The 23,043-nt window shown below is 38.2% G+C and overlaps 1 protein-coding gene across 9 annotated transcripts in view; it reads right to left on the reverse strand.

Annotated features, from left to right (window-relative positions):
- The window catches only part of limch1a (LIM and calponin homology domains 1a), a 79,692-nt gene extending 57,152 nt beyond the window's left edge, over window positions 1-22,540 (reverse strand). For 6 of the 9 annotated variants that reach the window (XM_051701861.1, XM_051701863.1, XM_051701862.1 and 3 more), the window contains exon 1: window positions 21,980-22,539. In XM_051701861.1, the coding sequence (XP_051557821.1) occupies window positions 21,980-22,087 (108 nt within the window). In that variant the 5' untranslated portion in view covers window positions 22,088-22,539. Of the gene's footprint in view, window positions 1-21,979 lie in introns of all 9 variants that reach the window. The other 3 variants (XM_051701855.1, XM_051701857.1, XM_051701854.1) reach the window with 1 other exon arrangement.
- Window positions 22,541-23,043: the final 503 nt, after the last annotated feature.

Below are 23,043 nucleotides of genomic sequence, written 5' to 3' on the forward strand. Positions count from 1 at the left end.
TTTGGTTTTTGCCACCATTCTGAGTAAACTCTAGAGACTGTTGTGTGTTGTGCAGTTATAGAAATACTCATACCAGCCCATCTGGCATCAACAATCATGCCATGGTCTAAATCACTGAGACTAAATTTTTTCCTCATTCTGATGGTTAATGTGAAAATTAACTGAAGCTCCTGGCCCATATCTGCATGATTTTATGCATTGCACTGCTTCAACACGATTGGCTGATTAGATAATCACACAAATAAGTAGGTGTACAGTTGTTCCTAATAAAGTGCTCAGTGAGTGTATTTACATTGCGATGACATAAGCATAGGTAAGATCATGGATGGCTCCTCATTACTGTGGTTAGGTTAATGTTCAAGGTCCAATAGATTCCACCAAACAGATTATTAACTTTAATATTTTTGTCAAAATACCAGAGTTACTGATACTATGGTAAAATCGTGATTCATTTTATTAAGGGTAATGGTGTGTAATTTATGCTGTTTATAATGTCAGGGCTGTCTAGCTCTTTGAGAGGGTTGACCTACTCCATAGCGCTTTAAACTAGAAAATTCTCACCAGAATTGAATTGGGTCACATTAGTGTTGCGGTCTGTGCCACGAAAGCCCGGCTGACAAAAAACATTGACGTGAAAATAAGGCCTCAACCGCATCACGTTTTCAGATGAGAAGCATATTTAACGCATATAAAGCACCAAACACGAGATGAACATAATTAAATATGCCTATGTGACCCGAAATTTCACTTGTGCAGCGGAACAATTTTAGTGGAGGAAGAACCCTGGCATTGTTCTTTCCCTGCTGTCCGCGATTCAATCTGAACAGACCTACTGTGGACGTGGCCTTAAAGGAATGGGTTCAATACTATTTGAGCTCAATCGACAGCATTTGTGGCATAATATTGATTACCACATCAATATTTTTTGACTCATCCCTCCTTTTCTTTGAAAAAAAGCAAAAATCTTGGTTCCAGTGAGGCTGTTATAATTGATGTGAATGGGGCCAATTTATTTTAACATTAAAATACTCTTATTAAAATACTTTCAAAAGTATAGCCACAAGACATAAAGGATATGCGTGTAAAAATGATTTTGGTGTGATAAAATCACTTACTAACCTTTTCTGTGTAAAGTTATAGCCAATTTTACAACTTTGTTACCATGACAACGTAATGTCAACAAACCCTAAAATGACAATAGACCTTTTTCAGACTGTGATGATGCGTTTCCGCCTTATTTAGCAGCATAAATCTCAATTTTTTTTTATTTTTATATATTATACATTTTTTAAATATTGAGTGTAAATTTATAACATTATGCTTATTGTTATATTACCCTGGAATTAGTTCCAGGGTAATTACTACAGCTGCGAGGGTGCTTCTATTATAGCTGCTGAGTGAGTGACAGTAAATTTGGCATCTTCTCCCATCTGACAGTCTTATTTTTTTTTTCCTCTTCTGGAAGTCATTCAAATGTAATCTTGGAGCAAATGGGTAAATGAAAATAATATTTGCTGTGATCTCCCATTCACTCCCATTCACCGCTGTCGAAGTTTACCCTGCATACAACTTTTTAAACTATTTAAACAAATTTACAGCTCAAATAATACATGAGTTTTAACAGAGGAATTAATGCAAGTGCTTCTATAAAATTATAAGCTTCACATTTCTGTTTAAACCCTCCACAAATTGGCCCCATTCACTTCCCTTCACTTAAACCCAGATTTTTGCTTTTTTAAAGAAAAGGAGGGATGAGTCGAAATTGTTTATTGTGGTAATCTACATTATGCCACAAATGCTGTAGATTGAGCTTAATTTGTATTGAACCTGGAACATTCATTTAATGGTGTATAATTTTGCTTTTAATGTTAACGTTACTTACAATAAAAGTGCTTGCTGAGATAAATAAGGAAAAATGTTTGGCCCCGTTCAAGTTTAATTTGGATAATCTAGCCCCCACTAGAAAGTAGTTTAAGAGCCCTGGCCTATAGCTACATGCACTAACAAAATGAGAAAGAGTGCTATAGAAAGAAAGAAAGAAAAGGAGCAATGAAAAAAGGGAGGAAGAGAGAGATGATTAACAGTAACATTTTAAGGAAGAACCAAAAAAGCTTGTGGTGGCAGATGAGCTGTTACGTTACCTTGACACCAGGCTCTCTTGAAAACACACACACACACACACAAACACACACACACACACACACACGTTGGTGCGGCTATCCTTATGAGGATTTTTTACTGTACAAACTATAGATTCTATCCCCTAAACCTAACCCTCACAAAAAACTTCCTGCATTTTTACATTTTCAATAAAACATAGTTTAGCAATTTGAATTATGGGGACACTAGAAATGTCCTCAAAGCCCACATTTATAGCATAATACCCTTGTAATTACCAGTTTGTAACCTAAACAAAAAAAAGTCCTCGTAAACCACCCAAACCCGCCCACACACACACACACACACACACACTCACACTTACACCTGCTGGTGACAGTCCAGTCAACATATCCAACAGAAACAGCTCCCTTACAGTGCAGTTGTGTAAGAGGCTACATTTCATTCCTTTAGGACTGTGTCAAAATCTCTGGTCACCCAGAGACAGCCCTTTGCTTGCTGTCATGAGACCGACTTGGCTTTTTTGTCATATGAAATCAAAACTTACCCCATTTAAGACCATGTTCCTGGTCATATTGTGAACTATGACTGGTTATCACCAACCATCTCACAATACAATACGTATCGCAATGCATCACAATATCATAATTAGATCGCGATTATAACTGTGCCGAACACGTGAGATAGACTCAGCGTGTCTGCAAGAGAAAGAGTGATTCTTGCGCATTCATTTTCAGTCGCTCTCATGCTTATTAGACGACATGCATCTTCATTATTGACATTTTTGACATGATATAAAATACACAAATAGTGAATAAAAATGAAAGTGAATAAATGAAAATATTGATACAGGGATCTAATCGAAGTCAACTCATAAACTATATATTGGTTCATATTATTCCAAAATGTTATCAAAATATAATAACTTGCTTTTCCTCTGAAATGACCTTCCTTTTTCGCTGACATCACTAAGGCTGTTATTGGATAATGTTAACCAATAGCCAAAAAGTGATTTTTGTTGTCATTGTTTTAGCAAAACTGAATTCAGATCATGTATGGATCACCCACTTTTCTGCATCTAGTCAAATCCTGATGAATAAAATTAAGTCCCATCCTGGTTGAATATCCTGTTTTACTCAGAAATAAATCATACAGAAGTAAAATAGGTTGTGCAGAGATTCACATTGTCTTTGTCGGATGTGAGATCTATCTGTGGAAACATGGTAAACGGCGTCATTGTGGAGGCCAAGAAAACGGAGTTGCTTAGTGACTTGCGTAAATTTACTTTGTGATGCTAAATGCTACATGCACCAAAATGTTTAATCCTTGAGGCCACACATGAGATACTGCCCCATGACATCATCATTAGCCACAGACACCATTACAACACGGACAAGAATAGCAGAATGTCGGCGCTATTCCTGCTTGTAATCACCTAAGCAACAGCCTCAGCAGCAGAAAAATAGCAGGGCACCTCACACTGAGGCACTAAGAGGGAAAGAAAAACAGAGATAGAGGATGGTATCTCTCAGGACTTACTGTCTTAAAATACATCTGAAAATAGGCCACCTGACTAGTTTCAAATAGACGGCACTAGCTCATCCATACATGCAGGAGTAAAAAGCACTCTTTCTCTCTAGAGAAAATGAAAAGCTGTAAAGGAACAACAGATAATATGTGTGGGAAAGTGGACTTAAAAATTGTATACTCTTTTACCCAAAATTTTTGTTCTTAATCATCTCATTTCCCCAGTGGCAATTTGTTTAAAGCATACATTCAAAAATATTTAGCAAGATTTATGCCTAAGAAAAAACTATTTGCTAATGGGTTAAGAAAAATTTGCTCTTTTCAAGATAAATTCTCTAAAAAAATTAAAGTCTACTATTTTGCTTTAAATGTAAATGTATCTTGTTTTAAGGACATTTAGCCTAGATATATTTTTACTGAAAAAAAAAAAAAAAACGGATTAAAAAATGAATTTTGCAGATACACACTGTCTGTGCTGTTCGCATGCTCTCAGGGGAGGTCTATTTTTACTGTAGAGAGAAAGACACATTAACTACTAGATCTGTAGAACAGGGAAGGTTGTCAGGGTCAGGACTGTAAAAACATCTGTTAAATTTACAGTAAAATACAGGCAACTGTGGTTGCCAGAAATTTACCATAAAAAATATAGTGACCATTTTTCAGGCTTTACAGGATGTAATTGTGATGCCTGTAGATTTTACAGTTCACTACAATATATTAATAAATAACAAACTTGATATACTAACTTTCTGGAACTATACAAGTCTGCTTTTCACTTTAAAATGTATTGTTAATTGCCGCAGTGAATACAAAAGGTCACATGAAGACTTCCAGGAGCAATAATTAATACACAGAGCAGTGCACAGTATCACACACCCAAACACAAAACACCATCAGGGTAAGACATGTGACACTAAAATAATGCAATAAAAATTAACTAAACTACATAAGACATAAAACAATATAAATAACTTATATTAAAAATGAGAAGAAACATAAATACATAAAACAATGTACATGTATTCTCTTGTTAAACATATTATATATTTTTACTGTTAATTACAGTATATGGTAAAATCATACTTGTTCCATCTAAAAAACAACAATTGTACAATATTTTACCTTAAAAAAAACATATAATTTCTTTTACTGTATATATGTTAAGGTAACTACCCAAAAACCAATTAATGTTTTATTACTGAAGAATTTTTACATTCTTTTACTGTTAAATTACGGATATTTTATTTACAGTACACACTTGCATGCAAACAAGTATTATTAAAGGGGTCATGAAGTGCTTTTTTAAATAATTTTATTATGTTCCCTGAGGTCCAATGATATTGTTATAAATGTTTTGGTGCAAAAAACTGTCACAATTTAGTAATATATGATAATTTTGCACCCTGTTTTTGGCCCTCTGTCTGAAACGCTCAGTTTAAGCCTAAGCACCTCCTTAAAACTTCAACGTAAATGCCTATGATTGGCTAAAATCATGCAGCCCCTCGAATTCAGCAAACTCAATCAAAAGAGAATGAACCTCGACATTATATAACAAAATTGCAGGGTTTACACATAGCACACATCCAACACATTGCATCTGAATATATTAAACTGTTCATCTCAAGCACAGCAGTTAACACTCAGCACCATAAACTATCAAACAGTCATGACATTTTAAATATTCATGAATGAAACGGTTTATTTATGTTTTTGAAGTGTTTTAACTGCCCCATGCTTCAATAACAGTTCCTTTGCAAATCTTGAATTGTATTTTGACTGTTCACAAGCAATCCATGCTGGCATGAGCTGAAAAAAAAATGCACATACATAGTCCAAAGAACGGTGAAATGATGCACAAACATACTGTAGGCACACATCGCTAGAAACACACAAAACAGTCAAAGATGTCCATCGTCAAAGACGTCCTATGTTTACATACATCAACAATTAAAAATAGCGCAGATTGGGCGAAAGAACCTGTCCATGACAGAGGCAGCAGCTGAATGGGAGAATTGTTTCTCCCTTTCAGAGTTGTAACTTGACACTGTGTCTTTTAAAAGTGGCGAGATACATGGCAGCGGTCAAATAGTCTGTGTAGTTCATGTTTATGTTCAAAATAATTAAAAATAGTCCAGATGGGTCCCCTTTGGTGTTATGTTTGGAATAGTTAGCCCCACAAAACCTGCTCTCTTGAACTGCGCGCCAGTGGGTGAGGCCAAGTGTGCGATGACGCATGTTGTGGGATATGTAAATACAAATGAGCAATGTTTCATGAATAGACAGATTTTAGAGACATTTCAGCAGAGTGGCAACTATAAATGCTCTTTTTAGACTAGGGAGAAAATTTTGAGTTCTGAAATGTACAGTATGTTTTCATAGTTCTGTTACCTCTTATATGTCTAAATATCAAAGAAAGTTTGATTCTCCATTTCATGACCCCTTTAAAATGACCTGAACAGCTGTAGTCACCCAATATTTAGACAGACAGAAATGTGGGTGACTGAAACATTTTTAAATAAGATAGCATGCTTACAGTATGTGGGACACAGGGTAGGCAATATTTTTAGTGTAAGATATTTCCTACCTCCTAACTTTATTCTCAGAGTAGCTCAGAGTATTCTCAGAGCAAGAACTGTGTGTGTGTGGGGGGGGGGTCTTTATTGTCCTGACATTGACCATATGTCCTGGCAAGAATGCAAAACCTGAAATCACCTAAATTGTGGGGACCAGCCAGTGGCGTAACTACAGGCAGTACAGGGAGTGCAGCTGTACTGAGGACCAGGGTGAAATGAGGTGAAATTAAGGCTTTTGTTGAGCCTTGCAAGTGATGTCATCCAGCTTCTCAAGGCACAGGCAAAACTCACAGAGACAACAAATCAATTGCAAACACAGACATAGGTCTTGTTTTATTAGAGTTACTGTATGATCCCCAGAACTGCTGCTGATGCTGATCAGTTCCAGGGATTTGAAAGCAGAGGTCAAAGAGATCACTGAAATCAATCTCAGTGAATATCTCAGAAACAGTTGGACTAAAGGTCAGTTGGCCTATGTCAAAGTGTCAAGTGGAACTACCCATGAATACTTAAAAACAATCGACCATAAACCATTGCCACTGGCCACATGGTGAGTTCATTCAATAGGGATGAAGACAGCTAACCAAAATTAATTATTAACTGACAAATACAAATTTTTTGTCCAATGTTATCGCTCATAAAACATTATTGTTTTACAATAAATGACTAAAGTGAGCTTAATTTATGGGTTTATCATGATGAAGTTACATATGTACACATGATGGGAATTATAACACATACACCACAATCTTTTTTAAGATTATCATTTTTATTGAGTCATAGAAATGACAAAGAAAAACAAAACATACATACAATGAATCAACATTTAACCCCCACTACTACCCCCTCCCCAATCAACAACCCCACCCGACCCCCAATGAACATCCCCGTGATCTCACAAAAGTACACACACACAGAAAGACATATATATATATATATGTATATATAAAATCATACACATCTAAAACTACGCCTCTCTCGCCACAGTCCCTCCCCGAGAGTCCCCCAAAAACATCAAATAACTGCCCCATTTCCCATCAAATGGATCCCAGATCCCAAGCCTTCTACACGACACCTCCTTGAAAGCTGCCACCCTCCCTATCTCCTCGCACCACCCCCGAATTGAGGGCGCTACAACCAACTTCCATCCCCTTAAAACAATCTGCCTGCCTTTCATAACACTGGTCAGGACCCAATTTTTCTGTATTTATCTCCTATATTGATGACCACCCCATCAACCAAAACACAGAGTCTGGGGCAAAATGAAACCCAAGTGCCCAACACGTCACACTCAAAACTCTGAACCTTCAACCAAAATTCCTGGATAAGGTGCACCCTTGCATCTCTAGATACAGATTTGACATTTTTTAGAATCCTAGTCCACACTCCCTCCTTCAATACCAAGTTAAAATCTTTCTCCCATAATCTCTTGATAGAAGTTAAAGCTCCGTCCCCCAGACTCTGAATTAGCAGGGAGTAATACACCGATGCCTCATGACCTTTTCCTAAAGCAGTAATCACCACTCCCAGAGTGTCTGCTGCTTTAGGGGGGTGTATGCTACTCCCAAAAATAGTACAGAGCAGGTGGTGCAGCTATAAATACCTAAAAAACTGATAACTGGGAATCCCAAAATGTTGAACCAAATTTTCGAAGGATCTCAACACTACACTCTCATATAGGTCACCGAGTGTAGCAACCCTCACAATCCACTCTGACCAGCAGAAAGGGGACTTATTAATAAATAATTTTGGGTTCAGCCATATGCTCGAGGCAAAATTTAAATAAATGTCCGAATTAAACACTCCGAGTGCAAATGCAAGATAACGGTGTGTAACTTAACTTCTCCGGTTAGTTTGCAATGGCGAAATAGGGGCAAGAACTTCCTGTTCAATACAAAACCAGGGAGGGGCTCTCTCAGGTGGAAGTGACCAATGAACCAAATGTCTGAGACCGAATGCATAATAATAAAACAAAATCTTGGGTAGACCTAGCCCACCTTTGCCAGTCGGCCTATGTAACTTATTGAAATGTAATCTGGGACGCTTACCATTCCAAATGAAGGACTTCGCTATGCTATCAAATTGCTTGAAATAAGAGAGGGGGACATCTACAGGGAGAGACTCTAACAGGTAGTTGAATTTTGGAATACAATTAATTTTAATAACATTAACCTTCCCAATCATAAATAAATGTAATGAAGCCCACCTGCCCACATCGCTCGAAAACCTTTTTATTAGGGGATCAAAATTAACTCTAACTAAATCAGACAAATTTGCTGGGAATAAAATGCCCTGTTTGGGCCACTGGAAGGTGCCCAGCTGAAAAGCCGTTACTGGGCAGTACGCTGTCAGAGCCAATGCTTCGGATTTAGACCAATTGACTCTGTATCTAGAGAACTTAGGCTGCATAGAAGGAATTAATAATTCTGTGGAGGCAAGGCATAGATCTAATGGGGTCAGAGACGAATAATAAAATATCATCTGCGTAAAGCAAAAGCTTATGCGCCATACCTCCCGCCACCACCCCTGGAAAATCATCTTCCTTTCTTATCGTGGCTGCTAATGGTTCCAGGGCAAGACAGAACAATAATGGAGAAAGAGGGCACCTGTCCAGAGTAAAATAATCTGAAATGAATCCATTTGTTTGTATCGCCGCTACCGGGTGTCTATGAAGTAACTTAATCCATCCAATAAAAGTATTCCCGAACCCGTATATTTCCAAAATCTTAAAAAGATAATCCCATTATGCCTTTTCAGCATCAAGTGAGATGGCAGCGACCGGAGTCTGATCATTCGCCACTGACCACATGATACTGATGAGACGCCTGATGTTATGAGAAGAGCTGCAGCCCTGAATAAACCCCACCTGATCTATATGTATAAGAGATCATTTAACTTTACTTAATTGGTTAGCCAAACTTTTTGACAATACAGTATGTTTACATCTAGCTGGATCAGGGAAATTGGACAGTAACTCTTACACTCGCTTGGATCTTTATCCTTTTTAAGAATCAGACTGATCCGGGCTTGTGTCGTGGTTGGAGGAAGCTTTCCATTCTTTAATGATTCCATATAAACTTCTAGCAAAAGTGAAGCCAGTTCTGTAGCATAAGAGCTAAAAAAATTCTGCAGCAAAGCCGTTTGGCCCTGGAACCTTGCCTGTGACAAGGCCTTAATTACCTCGCCAAGCTCATCTCAGAATCAAGAGAATTTGTTTGCTCATTCGTCAGTTTAGGGAGATCTAATGGTTCCACAAAGTTTCTAATACCTTCATCGTAGACGAAGACATGGAACAATAGAGATCAAGATAGAATTCTTTAAAATTATTATATCAATGGTCGAGGTAAATATTTCGCCACCAGCAGATTTCACTGAGGGAATGGTAGAAAAAGACTCTCTCTGCTTTATATATCTAGCCAAAAGCTTCCCTGCTTTGTCCCCCGACTCAAAGTATGACTGTCTTGCCCTGAATAGCCAAAACTCCACCTTATGCGACAAAATAGTATTATATCTGTATTTCAGTTGGGTCAACAGATCTGAGGCCAACAGATGACATTCGGTGCTTCAGCTCTGCCTCAGCACCTTTAATATTCCCTTCCAGTTCCACAAGTTCTCGTGCTTTGGATTTTTTGGTGAATGAGGCATACTGTATGATCCGACCCCTAAGAAATGCCTTAAGTGCCTCCCAAGCCACGCCCACAGAGGATACTGAGGACCAATTGGTCTCCATATAAACATTGATTTCAGCCTTTAACATTTGTTGGAATTCAGGATTTTGCAAAAGGGATACATTAAAGCGCCAACTATATGATTTCTTTTTCTCTGTATGTGGCAACACCTCTAAACACACCAGGGCATGATCTGAGACTAAGATGTTTCCAATTGAGCAATCAACAACAGATGAAATGAGGGACTTAAAAATCTATTCTAGAATAAATCTTATGGACTGATGAAAACAAATGTATAGTCCCTACTAGATGGGCTCAAATATCTGTAAGTCCAAGATTTTTACATATCTTGTGAAGCGTCAATGTTGCTCTAGGGGGCTTAGACACTTTTGCTTCACTATGATCAAGGACTGAGTCCATAAAAAGATTAAAGTTTCCTCTCAATATTATATCATGAGGGGTGCCAGTGCCTTGCAACATCCTTCCAAGATCTATAAAAAAGCCCTGATCATCAGCGTTAGGAGTGTAAATATTAGCCAAAATCAACCATTGCCCTTGAATTTCTGCTAAAACAATAATGACTCTTCCTAATTTATCATTAATCTGTTTTGAGACATTTGAATTGTAGATGTTTACTTATCTAATGTAAAACATGTCCACACCATATCTTCCCATATTTTTCAGCTTCCTGCAGGGAAAGATGCGTTTCTTGAAGAAACACAATATCATATTTCTTATGTTTAAGAAAAGAAATAACCTTCCTTCTTTTTATGGGGTGCCCCAACCCATTCACATTCCACATAGAGAGAGACAATCCACTCATTAACATTTTACATTTTGACACATTAGAATAAAAATAGATCGTGTCAAAAATAAAATTATAAACACCACATTCAAACATTAGTGCAACAATCAAACCGCGAACTTCCCCAGAACAAAAAACACAGAAAAAAGAAAAACGTGCGCCTTAACCCCGCACACGACAGCGTCAACTGGCGTCCATCCCTCTAAACTCAAACAGTCCATGTACACCAACAAGAGCCCCCACGACAACTCTGCCATAGGATTGCTCAAGTCCGGTGCTTCTATACAAATTTTGTGAGATAGAATTACACAACAGAAAATAATCTTTAAAACAAACTCCAGCCAATAGGAGTCATAAGCATAAAGAACGTGTAGATTCATCCACATAACTGTCCCGAAGGTGTGTTCCTCCACAAAACAAACTCCAGCCACTAGGCAGAACCAGCACAAAAAGAAACAAAAAAGGCGCTCAGTTTCCTCGGATAGTCAAGTGAATGTTCAGTGAGTCAGGCCCAGTTGGCTGCATAGAGAGGATCACACAATGACTTACTCATTCCATTGACTTTATGAAGGACATCACTTGCTGTGGGCATGTAAATATTTTGCAGCCATCCTTAGTATCTATTCTCAATTTGGCCGGGAACATCAGTGCAGAAGCGACCTTCCGTTGATGTAAGGGTTTCTTGCATTCCTTGAATCGATCACGTTTCTCTCGTCGAGTTCGCAAAGTCTGGGAACAAGAAATGCTGTGGTTCTTCCAAGAAAACATTCCTTTACTCCTCGCCTCACGTAACACAAGATCTTTATCGGATGATCATAGAAATATGGCCAGAATTGATCGGGGCCTGTCTCCTTTCGTGGATCTCCAAGCCGGAACTCTGTGAGCTCTATAGCCCAGCATTTCGTCCATGTTTCAGAGACAGTGCAATGCACGGTGGTCTGAGGAGATAACACAAAGGGTATGATGACAGCAAAGGACAAGTTGCCCTTATTGAGAAAAAACATGTTTAGCCTATGTCTGTTGGGTCACATGTTTGATTTAATATTGCAAGCCCTTTCGACATTTAATCAGGTGCAGGATACAATTTATAGATTCAATTTACACTAGTAAAATTGTTCTTTCTCGATATCAAACACAGAATTTCTAGTAAAAAACATAATTATTGATATCTGTAACTGCATTAGAATTTTATAAATGATCTATCATTCACTCATATTCATGTTTTGGTATCAATAATTACATTGTAACTAGTACAATGATCCATTCCTGATATCAACAATTTAATTTAAAATAGTAAAAAATGCTAATTTTTATTTTATTTTATATTTATGTTAGATTTGGTATTTCAGATATCTGGAAATGGATTTCTATGGACCCCCCTTTTTTTCTGAAATAGTTTTACGTGTCCTCACAATACATTTTGCGTTCCCTCGCAATAGTTTGAGTTTACTTGCAATAAATTAACCATGGTTTTACTACAGTAACCATAGTTCAACTATGGTATTTAACCATAGTAACCACAAAATGAACCATGGTTTTACAGTTACCATATTTTAACCATGATATTTGTAGTGAAGCTAAAGTTCAGAACAACTCTCAACTAAGATTTAGCACATTAATGCGAGTATGGCATATTGATAGGATTTGGTTCTGGTGAACTAGATCTGCTAAGCTGCTGCTGCAGAGCAAGTTTGAAGACTTGCTACTGCTAGAACATACACAGACATACTGTGTTAGCATGTGGACATGTTGTTGCACAGTTACACATACATACAATCTCTATGTAGCAGATCTAAACAGGTAGTGCTAGGGAAGTGGAGTGCTTCAGAGGAAAACTCTAGCAGCGCGCTGTGGTGAAACCTGCTTATCAGCAAAACTAAGCAATTTAAATGTTATACAAAGAGAGAAAATTAAAGTTGATTGGCTAACAGATAACATGTTAAAAGAACTTATCAGCTTGCGCCAATTAGAGTTTTATGCCTGAACTTAGGTCATTTCATACATGACAACTTTGGAATGATTTAGCATTTTAATGTGGGTATGACATATTGATAGGATTTGGTCTTGGCAGACTAGATCTGCCACACTGCTGCTTCTTCTGCAGAGCAAGTAAGTAGACCAGCTACTGCCAGAACATACACAAACATACTGTGTTAGCATGTGGATATGCTGCTGCATAATTAGACAAACACAGGATATGCTGCATTGAGCATGTAGGACATGCTTCTGCTGTACAATTAGACATACACATAATCCCCCAACAAAGCAGGAAAGCTGCACAAACACATAACACAAAAAACACAAACCCCTAACAATGCAGATCTACCGCCAAGACTTGTGTGCTGCTGCTGCTCCAAAGAGCCATGTGTGCCTTGCCAGCTTGGCCGAATGGCGTAACCCTAATCTGGACCAGGAAAGCCCAGATTTTAACTTCTGACTTAGCCTAGCTATGTGTGGATTTATTTGAACTAATGACATAAAGTAGCTATGTGTGCTAGTGCCAGATTTTGCTAAAGCTTACATTGTTAAAAACCCGCTTCTATGTGTCATGGTCAAAAGCAGAGCTTACTGTGCAATAGGGCTGGGCGATTAATCAAATTTTATTTTCAATTATGATTTTGGCTTCCAACAAAAACAAGATAATCGAGATAAAACGATTATTGTGCCACATTCTGTTTCGCAATGAAACACCTCGGCATTAAATCTTTAAAGCATCCTTTATTAATGTTCAAATAATAAGGAAGTGGGATATGAAAATAAACTCCAAAACTGGCATTTCTCTGTGTGGTCAGCGCCACGTCTATGAGTTTTGTGAAGTGACCGGGGAAGAGATTGAATCTTCTCCTAGCTGATGCACACTCTGGCAGGGGGATGCTTGTCACTCGCGCGCGTTTGTTGCAGCTAGATTATAATGTGATGGCTCGTGACGTAGTGAATCATAATATATGTGTCACGTTCACTGTGTGTATCTTACCATGAAGAAAATTGGCGATACGCAGCTCTATTAAGAAGAGAGTTTGTTTTCTGTGAGTTAAAGATGGATCGTGAGAGAGTAGTCTTAGCCCATTATACACTGGAACAAAATATGTTTTTGATTAGTCTTTTTTGGCTTGTTTTCCAAAATAATCTGTAAAACTCCTATAAAACAACATACATTTACTTTAGGAGCTATACTGCAGGAGAAAAAATGGTTATCGGCGAATGTTGAATACAATATTTAATCAGGGCTCGACATTAACGCTTGTCAAGCGGATAATGGATTTTAAAACAAGTGGATTTAGTTGCCTGACCAGACAAGCAGACTAATTAAAATGTCAATAACGAAAAAATAACCAACTATGTTTCTGATAGCCTAGGCCTGTGTCACTTATTAGAAAGTACATATTCTTATTCTGCTGTTGAAAGTAATTCAGAGCACATAATTTTATTATTCGCTAGCCATCTAGTAACAGCTGCGCCCTGCGTGCCTGAACGGTCAAATACATTTCAAAATTCCGCCAAAATGCCCATCTTGGTAAAGTATTCATGTAAACACAGAGAGTGATGTCTAAAGTGAACATAAACAGTGGAAAATAAAGCAGATTTGTATTAGATTGTCAGACTTGTAAGTGTAAATGTAAGCTAATAGTCCTGCTGCTGTCTAGTGTCAAGAAAATGAGAAAAACACTCACTGCTCTTGACTGGGTAACTTTAGTAGCTTTAAAAAGTATTAATGCATTATAATCATACAGTGAAGACCAGTTGTAGTTTTATGTTGCATTTCATTCTGAATGTTTACTTGAATACTTGATAGCCTACAGCTGTTAAAAACCTTTAAAGCTGTTAAAAAGCACTGAATTTTCTTAATTTGTAATTTTTTTGTTCTATTCATTTTCATTGCTGTTTTTTTATTGTTATTTTATTACTTACTGTTTACTAGTCTTGAATAATTACTTAAGAATTTGAACCCATTCTTCCATAATTAATATATTAGTCAGGTGTTATTATTTGTTGTGGTTTTGAAGCTGGTATTGAGAATCGTCAAATTTCACTACCAGCTACTGAAATTTTTGTGTTGTGATAGTGTATAGCCTTTATTGTACATGGTAGATCTTTCTGCAATAACATGATGAAAAAGAAGATCTCATTCCATAGAAGTGTGCACCCCTGCTGTAAATGATGGTGATTGAGGCTTTCCTTTAGTTGACTACCATATGTAACTTATCATATGACAATAGCCTCCTCCCCTACACAGTGCAGGTTACATTTCAAGTTCAAGGAAATCCACTGTTAAAAAGACAAGTTTTTCAATAAATTCAATAAATGCATGATGTTTCCAAAGTCAGTGAGTAATCATGTTAAATAATCGTGATCTCAATATATTCCATAATCGAGCAGCCCTACCATGCAAGCTGATAGAAGAAAAGCCCAAATAGCAAATAGTTTCAGAGAAAGTCTCAAGCACACGTTAAACCGGATTATCTGCAAAACTGAGCAATTTTTATGTTAGACAAAGAGAGAAAACTCAAGTCAAAGGACCTATCAGTTTTCTCATTTGAAATGACTGGCTTAACACATCACAAGTTTCTTGCCTGAACTTAGGTCATTAATAATAATTAATAATAAAGGAAACAAACAAAAAAATGTTACTATGGTTTTACCATAAATACCATAGTTCAAATGTAAAAAAAAAAAAAAAAAAAAAATCAAGGTTAACCCATATGAAAATTAACCATAGTTTTACTATAGTAAGCATGGTTACTACAGTCTACAATATTACATATAGTAAACCCATGGATTCTCGCAAAAATGAAAGTTGCTACAATCATGGTTAATTCGTTATTACTATAATAAAAACATGGTAAATTTATAGCGAGATAAAACCTTTTGCAAGGGATTTCAGATATCAGTAAATGGAAGAGCAATTCAAGATATCTAAAGTTCTTACTAGTAACAATAACATTAAATATATCTAAAAGTAACATTGTCACTAGTGAACACCAAAAGTAAATTTCAAAAATTTGCATTTTTATTAGTTGTAATTCCATGTTTAATATCAAGAACGGGTATTCCCATGGGTAATGGCGTTATTTTTTATATCAAGAATGAATGTTTTTACAAGTGAAAACCTAATTACTGATATAAAAAATTTGCATTTTCACTCATAGTAATTCCATTGTAGATCTCAAGAATTAGCATTTTAACTATTGAAAATGTAATTATAGATATCTATAATGACATCCAGCACATGATTAAATGTCAAAAGGGCTTGTGATAGATTTAAAGCTTGCCAGTTAAAGGTTAACAGACGATTAATATTGGTTGGTTACAAGAATTTGCATCCCTAGTTCAGACAGTATGTGGCCTATGCTTTCAGTATTGGAGTAGCTGAGTTTTATGGGAGGACTGTAATAAATAAAAGTGAATTGTGGATACAGCCTGGTACAGTCTGCCTCCCAAATCTCTCTCACTGTGTAAGCTGTATCGTGTAATCCCTCATGTATTATGTGTGTGTGTATGTGTGCGTGTGTGTGTGTGTGTGTGTGTGTGTGTCTGCACAGCTGTGACAGCTGGCTTTATGAGGTCATATGACAGAGCCATCTGTACTGAAATGTACCAGTTCTCTCACTTACACACACATACATACACACACACTTGACCTCATACTCTTGATCTGTCAGATAGATGCTCTGAAAGCACTCTATATTCAACAAGTTGAAGTGCATTCAACAAGACATGGTCTATTTGGTTTCCATGGTGAGTAAAGTTTATGACTGATTAACATTGGTTTTGAAATTGTTAGATGGAGAGAAACAGACAGAGGAAGAGAGAGGTGCTCTGAAACCTGATAGGCAAAGGGAGAGGAACTCTGTTGCTCTTGAAATTTGATAGGCCAAGGCAGAGAAGGACTTTCTGTAACGTGGTGTGGTTGTTGCTGTCCATCTCTATCCGCTGACAGTTGCAATGGGAGATAAACAATTTCTGTACAATGTCACATGTCCCATCCAGCACACACCTATGAGCTCTTTGAGAGGTCCGTGTCTAGAAGGTAACCATCTGGATGCCAAAAGTCTTGCAAGAGTCGCATGCAACATTCACACACTGTGTTTATTATGCTTATTTGGAGTCCCACAGAAACCCTAAACCTACCCCTAAATCTAACCCGAACCTTAGAAACAGCAAATGTGACTCTCACGAAACTTTTTCATTTGGATGGTTACCTTCTAGATACAGCCCTATGAGAAGTCATTTCTCCTCTAAACAAAGTCTGTAGAAAATACAAGACTCTGTCCAAGAGCCACTTCTAACCAGGGTTGACGAGTAGCAAACTAAAAGTGGACACTACAAACTTGTAGTTTCCAGTAACAAGTGACTTTATCCAATGATTAGCAGTGTAGAGTCACAAAAAGCTAAATTGTTATTATTTGTCACACTGTTGTAATGTAGTAGCACACGCAGAAGATGAGACTCAGAGACGTGGATGTGATGATGTGAAAAACCCATGTGCTTATTAATAATAATAATTAAAAAATGTGAAAGTATCAAAACAATAATACAAAACAAAACAGAGCACAGACATGAACTACAACTTGACTCAATTATGACTATGAGCAAAAAAACCATAAACAAGAACAAACTATGAAGACAACATTGCAAGATCAATACACGAAAAAGGGCAAAGACAAACATAAGGGCTTAAGTACAAAAAGGGCAAACAAGATAACAAGACTACTAATGACGACCAGAACTAATAAACAAGATATAGCTATGTATCAATATTATATCGTTCACGCTCTCCAATTGCAGGTACCTTTTTCACCTTAACGCTTTTCCTTTCTAGATGAATGCAATTTTCAGGACTGTTCATGCCATTGGGAAGAAGACCACTCTGAGATTTCGAGTCAATGTTTAAATATCCAACACCACACACAAACATTTTTCAGTAAAGACTGCTTTATGTTGATTGCTATCGCTAGATGGTCAAGTAACTAAGTAATATGGATGGGAACTGTTTCCAAAGAACCATTTCTTAAGATATCGGAACCGAATGATTTTCATGAAGTTCAGTCCCTGTCTGATGGGACCGTGGCATTATCATCCTGTCTCGTGTTTTGTGTACCTTCTTTGTGTGAGCACACGGGTCCGGTTGTTAGTGACCACCGTGCACGAGTTACTGCCGTGCACTCTCCGGTGTTGTCACGGTCCTGTCACCTTGTCAGGTTGGGTTTTGTCTGATGAGGACCGTGGCATCAACGTTCCCTGTTTGTTTTGGTCAAAGCGTGTTTACATTTTGCCCTCATGTGTTTCAGGTGCCGCTGGCACGTGGAATCAGCGTTTCCATGGGAACCCTGATTGTTTCCACAGGAACGCTGATCATGACAACTTTCAGTTGCGAGCGGCACCTGCCCCATGTTTGTTTCCTGCTTATTTAAATCCCATCGTGTGTCATGTCCGATGCTGGATCGTTCAGTGTTGTTGAATGTTTAATGTAGTTCATTGTTGACTGAATGTCATAGTGCTTGTGCTATCAAGCAACTAACCTTGCTCTCTGTCTAGTTGGTGCTGTCTCGTGTATCTGTTGGTTGCCTGTCTCTGCCCACGCGTCGGGAAGTGTGGTTACCTTCCAGTTTGCCGTATGCCTGTCCTCGCCACCCACGAATCGCCAGTGGAGGATTCTTCGTCTCTGCCCGAGTGTCGGGAATACGACTGCCCTTCTTCGTCCGGGCTTTGCTCTCTGCCACGCTTCAACGGACTCTTCCTTCGGATCTGCTTCTGACTACCACAACACATACACCTGTCTACGAACACACTTATCCTTTGCCCGCTGCGCAACTACAGACTTTTTCCTTGCCTCCTGCCTATGCAGCCGCTGCTGGGATTCCTATTCATCGTCAGCACAATTTATGTTGACATTGGTTGTTAATAAATCCTTTGAACTGTTCTTCTGCTATTGGGTCTCTGTCTCACTCTGACAAAAATACACAGACAGTGATATCATACACTACTATTCAGTGGCAGCTCAACTCCGCTACTGAATCTACAGCACGAAACAAAGCACTATCAGTATAGTGGTCAAATTCTGCAACAAATGACTCTGTTGAGCAGGTTCTTTTTAGTTAAATCGACAACATACAGAACTGACCGTTTTCTCCAATTCCAGAATGACTGACTCTTTTGAGCCAGCTATTTTTAGTGAATCAAAAAGACTCATGAATCGGTGTTAATCTGACTGAAATAACTGACTCATTTAAAATAAACCGCGAACATTTTCTGTGTTATATGTACTTAAAGGAATAGTTCAGCCAAAATTTAAAATTCTCTCATCATTTACTCACCCTCATGCCATCCCAGATGTGTATGACTTTCTTTCTTCTGCAGAACACAATCGAAGATTATAGAAGAATATTTTGGCTCTGTAGATCCAAACAATGTAAATGAATGGTGACCAAAAATTTGAAACTCCAAAAAGCATATAAAGGCAGCATAAAAGTAAACCATATCACTCCAATGGTTTAATCCATGTCTTCTGAAGCTATCAAAGCAGTTTTGGGTGGGAACAGACCAAAATGTAACTCCTTTTTTTTTTTTTTTACTATAAATCTTGACATCAGCAGACTCCTTGGCGATCATTATTTTTAAGCTCTATTACACTTCCAAGCGCCATCTAGCGCTCTGCGCATGCATCAAGCACAAGGAAGTGTAATCGAGCTTGAAATCATGATCTTGCCCAGATTCATTACTTACAATGGCAAGATGTACAATGAAAAAGGAGTTACATTTTGGTCTGTTCTCACCCAAAACCATTTGGATCGATTCAGAAGTTGTATTAAACCACTGGAGTCTTATGGTTTACCATTTTGCAGCCTTTATGTTCTTTTTGGAGCGTCAAAATTTTGGTCACCATTCACTTGCATTGTATGGACCAACAGAGCTGAGATATTCTTCTAAAAACCTTTGTTTGTGTTCTGCAGAAGAAAGAAAGTCATACACATCTGGGATGGCATGAGGGTGAGTAAATGATGAGAGAATTTTCATTTTTGGGTGCACTGTTTCTTTAAGGTTAACAACACTCAGTTAGTGATTGGTTGTTCTTATGACATGTAGTTTAAGATAGGCTACACATTATGTTATTTTGTTATAAGTGAATAATCTGTCAAATAACTTTAAATGGACTTTCAAACAATTAAATATTTAATAAAAAGAGCAGTTCACTTTTAAAACTTTGCATTGTTTATTTGTATCTCATGTCTTTCAAATCCATTTGTAAAAGACTGTTAAGATGACACTTAAAAAATTGGCCGATAAGAAATCTGACTGTGACCACTACACAAAAGCACATTCTAGGGGTGTGTCTCAAGAGAGTTCCATCGCTGTGTCCGTACTTCTCTAGAATTTAGTATGCCAAAAACAGTATGCCATTTGAGTAGTATGTCCGAATCCTCAGTATTCATAAAACAGTAAGTGAGAAAATCCCGGATGAACTACTATTTCCGGCGAGAATCTGACACTTTACGATCCCATATCCCTCGGGAGCTGAGGTGATGTCACATTCAAAATGCTGGATTTAAACGAACAGAGGTGAATCTGTGAGTTGGATGGCTCTTTTCACCTGTAAGTGGTATATATACCAAGAAAGCTGTTTTTTGTGCTTAAATGGTGCTTGTTTAACAAAATCAAAGTGGGTTATTTTTCCGGTTGTTGTACTTATGTCATATATTCAGGTCACTGGTCAATACCCACATAAAGTTTGTAAAAAATATGCATACTACTCGCATACATACCTAAAAGAACATACTGTTTTACTGGCCGAGAAGTGCGTCCTTCTTCAAATACAGTACACACTGACAGTACACAGTTTCGGACACAGGGCAAGTCTATCTTCGTATAGTAGCATTAACATTACACTGAAGGTCAGTGTGCCATATGCTCTGAACCATTATGCTCTACGTTTTTCAATGACTCACTAAGAGAAAAGCATTTTTAGTAGGAAACAGGAGCAGCATCTCTGTGTGCGTGTGTGTGTGCTAATTCCGTTAAAACTATTTGTGAACAGCAGGGTGCTAGGCTATTTCAGCCTGTCTATTTATACTGATCTTCCAAAAACTTGTACTCCTGCCTTGTGCAGACACCATCAGTGAGAGGAGTCAGACAGATGGACGTATAGCTAGTTATGAAGACAGTTTGAGAGAATGGGGGAATGGATATTGATATGTTCTACTTTCCACAGATTATGACATGGCAGCGTCATACAGACCGCATTTGTAAAATGTAATAACACAACACAAACCACACAAAAACCTAAAATCCCATGCAGGTTCTTCTTTTAACTAATCAATATAACAAATTAGAAATACTGTGGGACACTTTATGCCACATTTACCTCCTTTTAGATTTCACATACAAAAACACCCCAAAGATTTACTACCACACTATTTCTGCTCAAATAAAAAGCTATCACAAATAATGCACACGGCTCAACCTCAAATATAGATCAGTGACGTGAGGATGCTCCCAATCCAATCCACGCCCCCTTAAATAGGTCACAATATTATTACCAAGGCCTACAAAACCTTTAACATCTCTGGGGATGGAAGGATTCTACAGTAATATATGTTACACTTGACAGTGAAGCAGGTCAAACAATAAAAATAAAAGATTCCTCCCCTGCAGAAGATTCTTTGTAAACAAACTGTTTAACTGAGCCTGGTCTTTACCATGCCAACCTGAAATGCTCAGAAAAGAGGGCGTGTCCGTTAGAGGACAAGGGGGCGTGTTCCTGTCTTCCATAACAACTGGAATCAATCAGCAAAGGGGGCGTGTCCGCACGCAGAACGTAAATTTATCACTGTTTGTGCACATCATCAAAAAAGTTACAAATTCCTCATAATTTGTTGTCCGACAGAGCGACTGCCTCTAAACTAAAAAGTGTCAGTTGTTTAGTCTAAACTCTCTGTCCCTGTTGAAATAGGCTGCGCCATCGCTGATGGCGGTCATGTGCGTGAAATATTCGGTGAGCCATCAAAGCCGCTCAAGTCCGATTACAGTGCCCGAATCCCGCGCACATGATCCCAGCACTGTTGGGGCTCCATCGCCCACCGCTGAAACCAAACACGCTCATGCACCGTCGCACTTAAAACAACAGGTGACGGCGCAACTGCAATATTTATAAGGTGTGCAGGGCAAACACGTCATCTAAACCCTAGATCCAACCGAGTGTCAAAGCAGAGATGGCAATGCAGAGAAACATTAAAATGATGCGCATGACATGTTTACATCCACTGCTGCCAGTATGTGTGTAGTGGACTCACCTCGATCCATTTCTGTGCTTCTTGAAACGCTGGTTCAGGGGTTGGTTCCACAGATTCGGGCTGTTCCAGCTGGGCATTTGAAGCCGAATCGTCTCCAGGACTGGCCATTTCCCGAAAAGCTTCTCAGCAAGAGGGCCACTAATATCCTAGATCAGATATCCAGCGCTCCACAGACAGACCCTTGTAGCCTATTAAACTTCAACTGTCTTCCTATTTAACTCGTTAATGAAGACCATTCGCTGTAATCGAGGACACGTTCAATATGCTGATCCCGACCGTTCAAGTTATTTGCTCACAGCGCAATACACTGCGGTTCTCCGGCGCTCAGCAGCACTGCAGATGATCAGCACTTTCAACCACGCGCGATGTAATATTAGTCCGACCTCCGTTGCTAAAAATATAAGCAAAAAAACACCAGAGGTCTCCGTTCAGCCAATGCGAAAGGGGCAGCGGGACGAGCGCATGCCTCTTCTCCTAAAGAACGAGAGACTGGCATGCGCGAGAGCGCGGGGGAAAGGAATTTACCGAGAACAATAGCTCCGTTAGCGCTCCAGTTACGGCCAGACATCTCTCCCTCTCTCCCTGCATCTCAATACAGTAAGCTTTAGTGCATACACTGTGAATTGGGCAAATATATAAAGCAAAACCAGATTTGCATTTCCTGAAGAAAATACCATGCTTGCCAGGCAGAAAGGAGTTTGGGTAAAATTATAGTTATACAAGTTATAAAACCAAACTTACATTGGGAGACAGAGATTGATGGTAATATGCATAGAGATGGTTAAACATATATGGAAAGACTTGAAGAAAACACCAATCACAGTTCAGGATACAAATAGAGTTAAGAAAGACGACTGTCTTCTTTCAATCCTGTATGCAAATATTAGCCTACAATGACAAAATAATGTAACAGATTTCAATTAGATTTTGAATGCTGAGCATTATTATTTATAACATTTACTTTAATTGTCTTAAAGGGATAGTTCACCCAAAAATGAAATATATCTTTTCTGCTAAAAAAATGTCATTTGTGTTCAGAATAATATCTCAGCTCTGTTGGTTCA

This window comes from Myxocyprinus asiaticus, chromosome 7 (assembly GCF_019703515.2).
Source record: "Myxocyprinus asiaticus isolate MX2 ecotype Aquarium Trade chromosome 7, UBuf_Myxa_2, whole genome shotgun sequence".
Taxonomy (NCBI): domain Eukaryota; kingdom Metazoa; phylum Chordata; class Actinopteri; order Cypriniformes; family Catostomidae; genus Myxocyprinus; species Myxocyprinus asiaticus.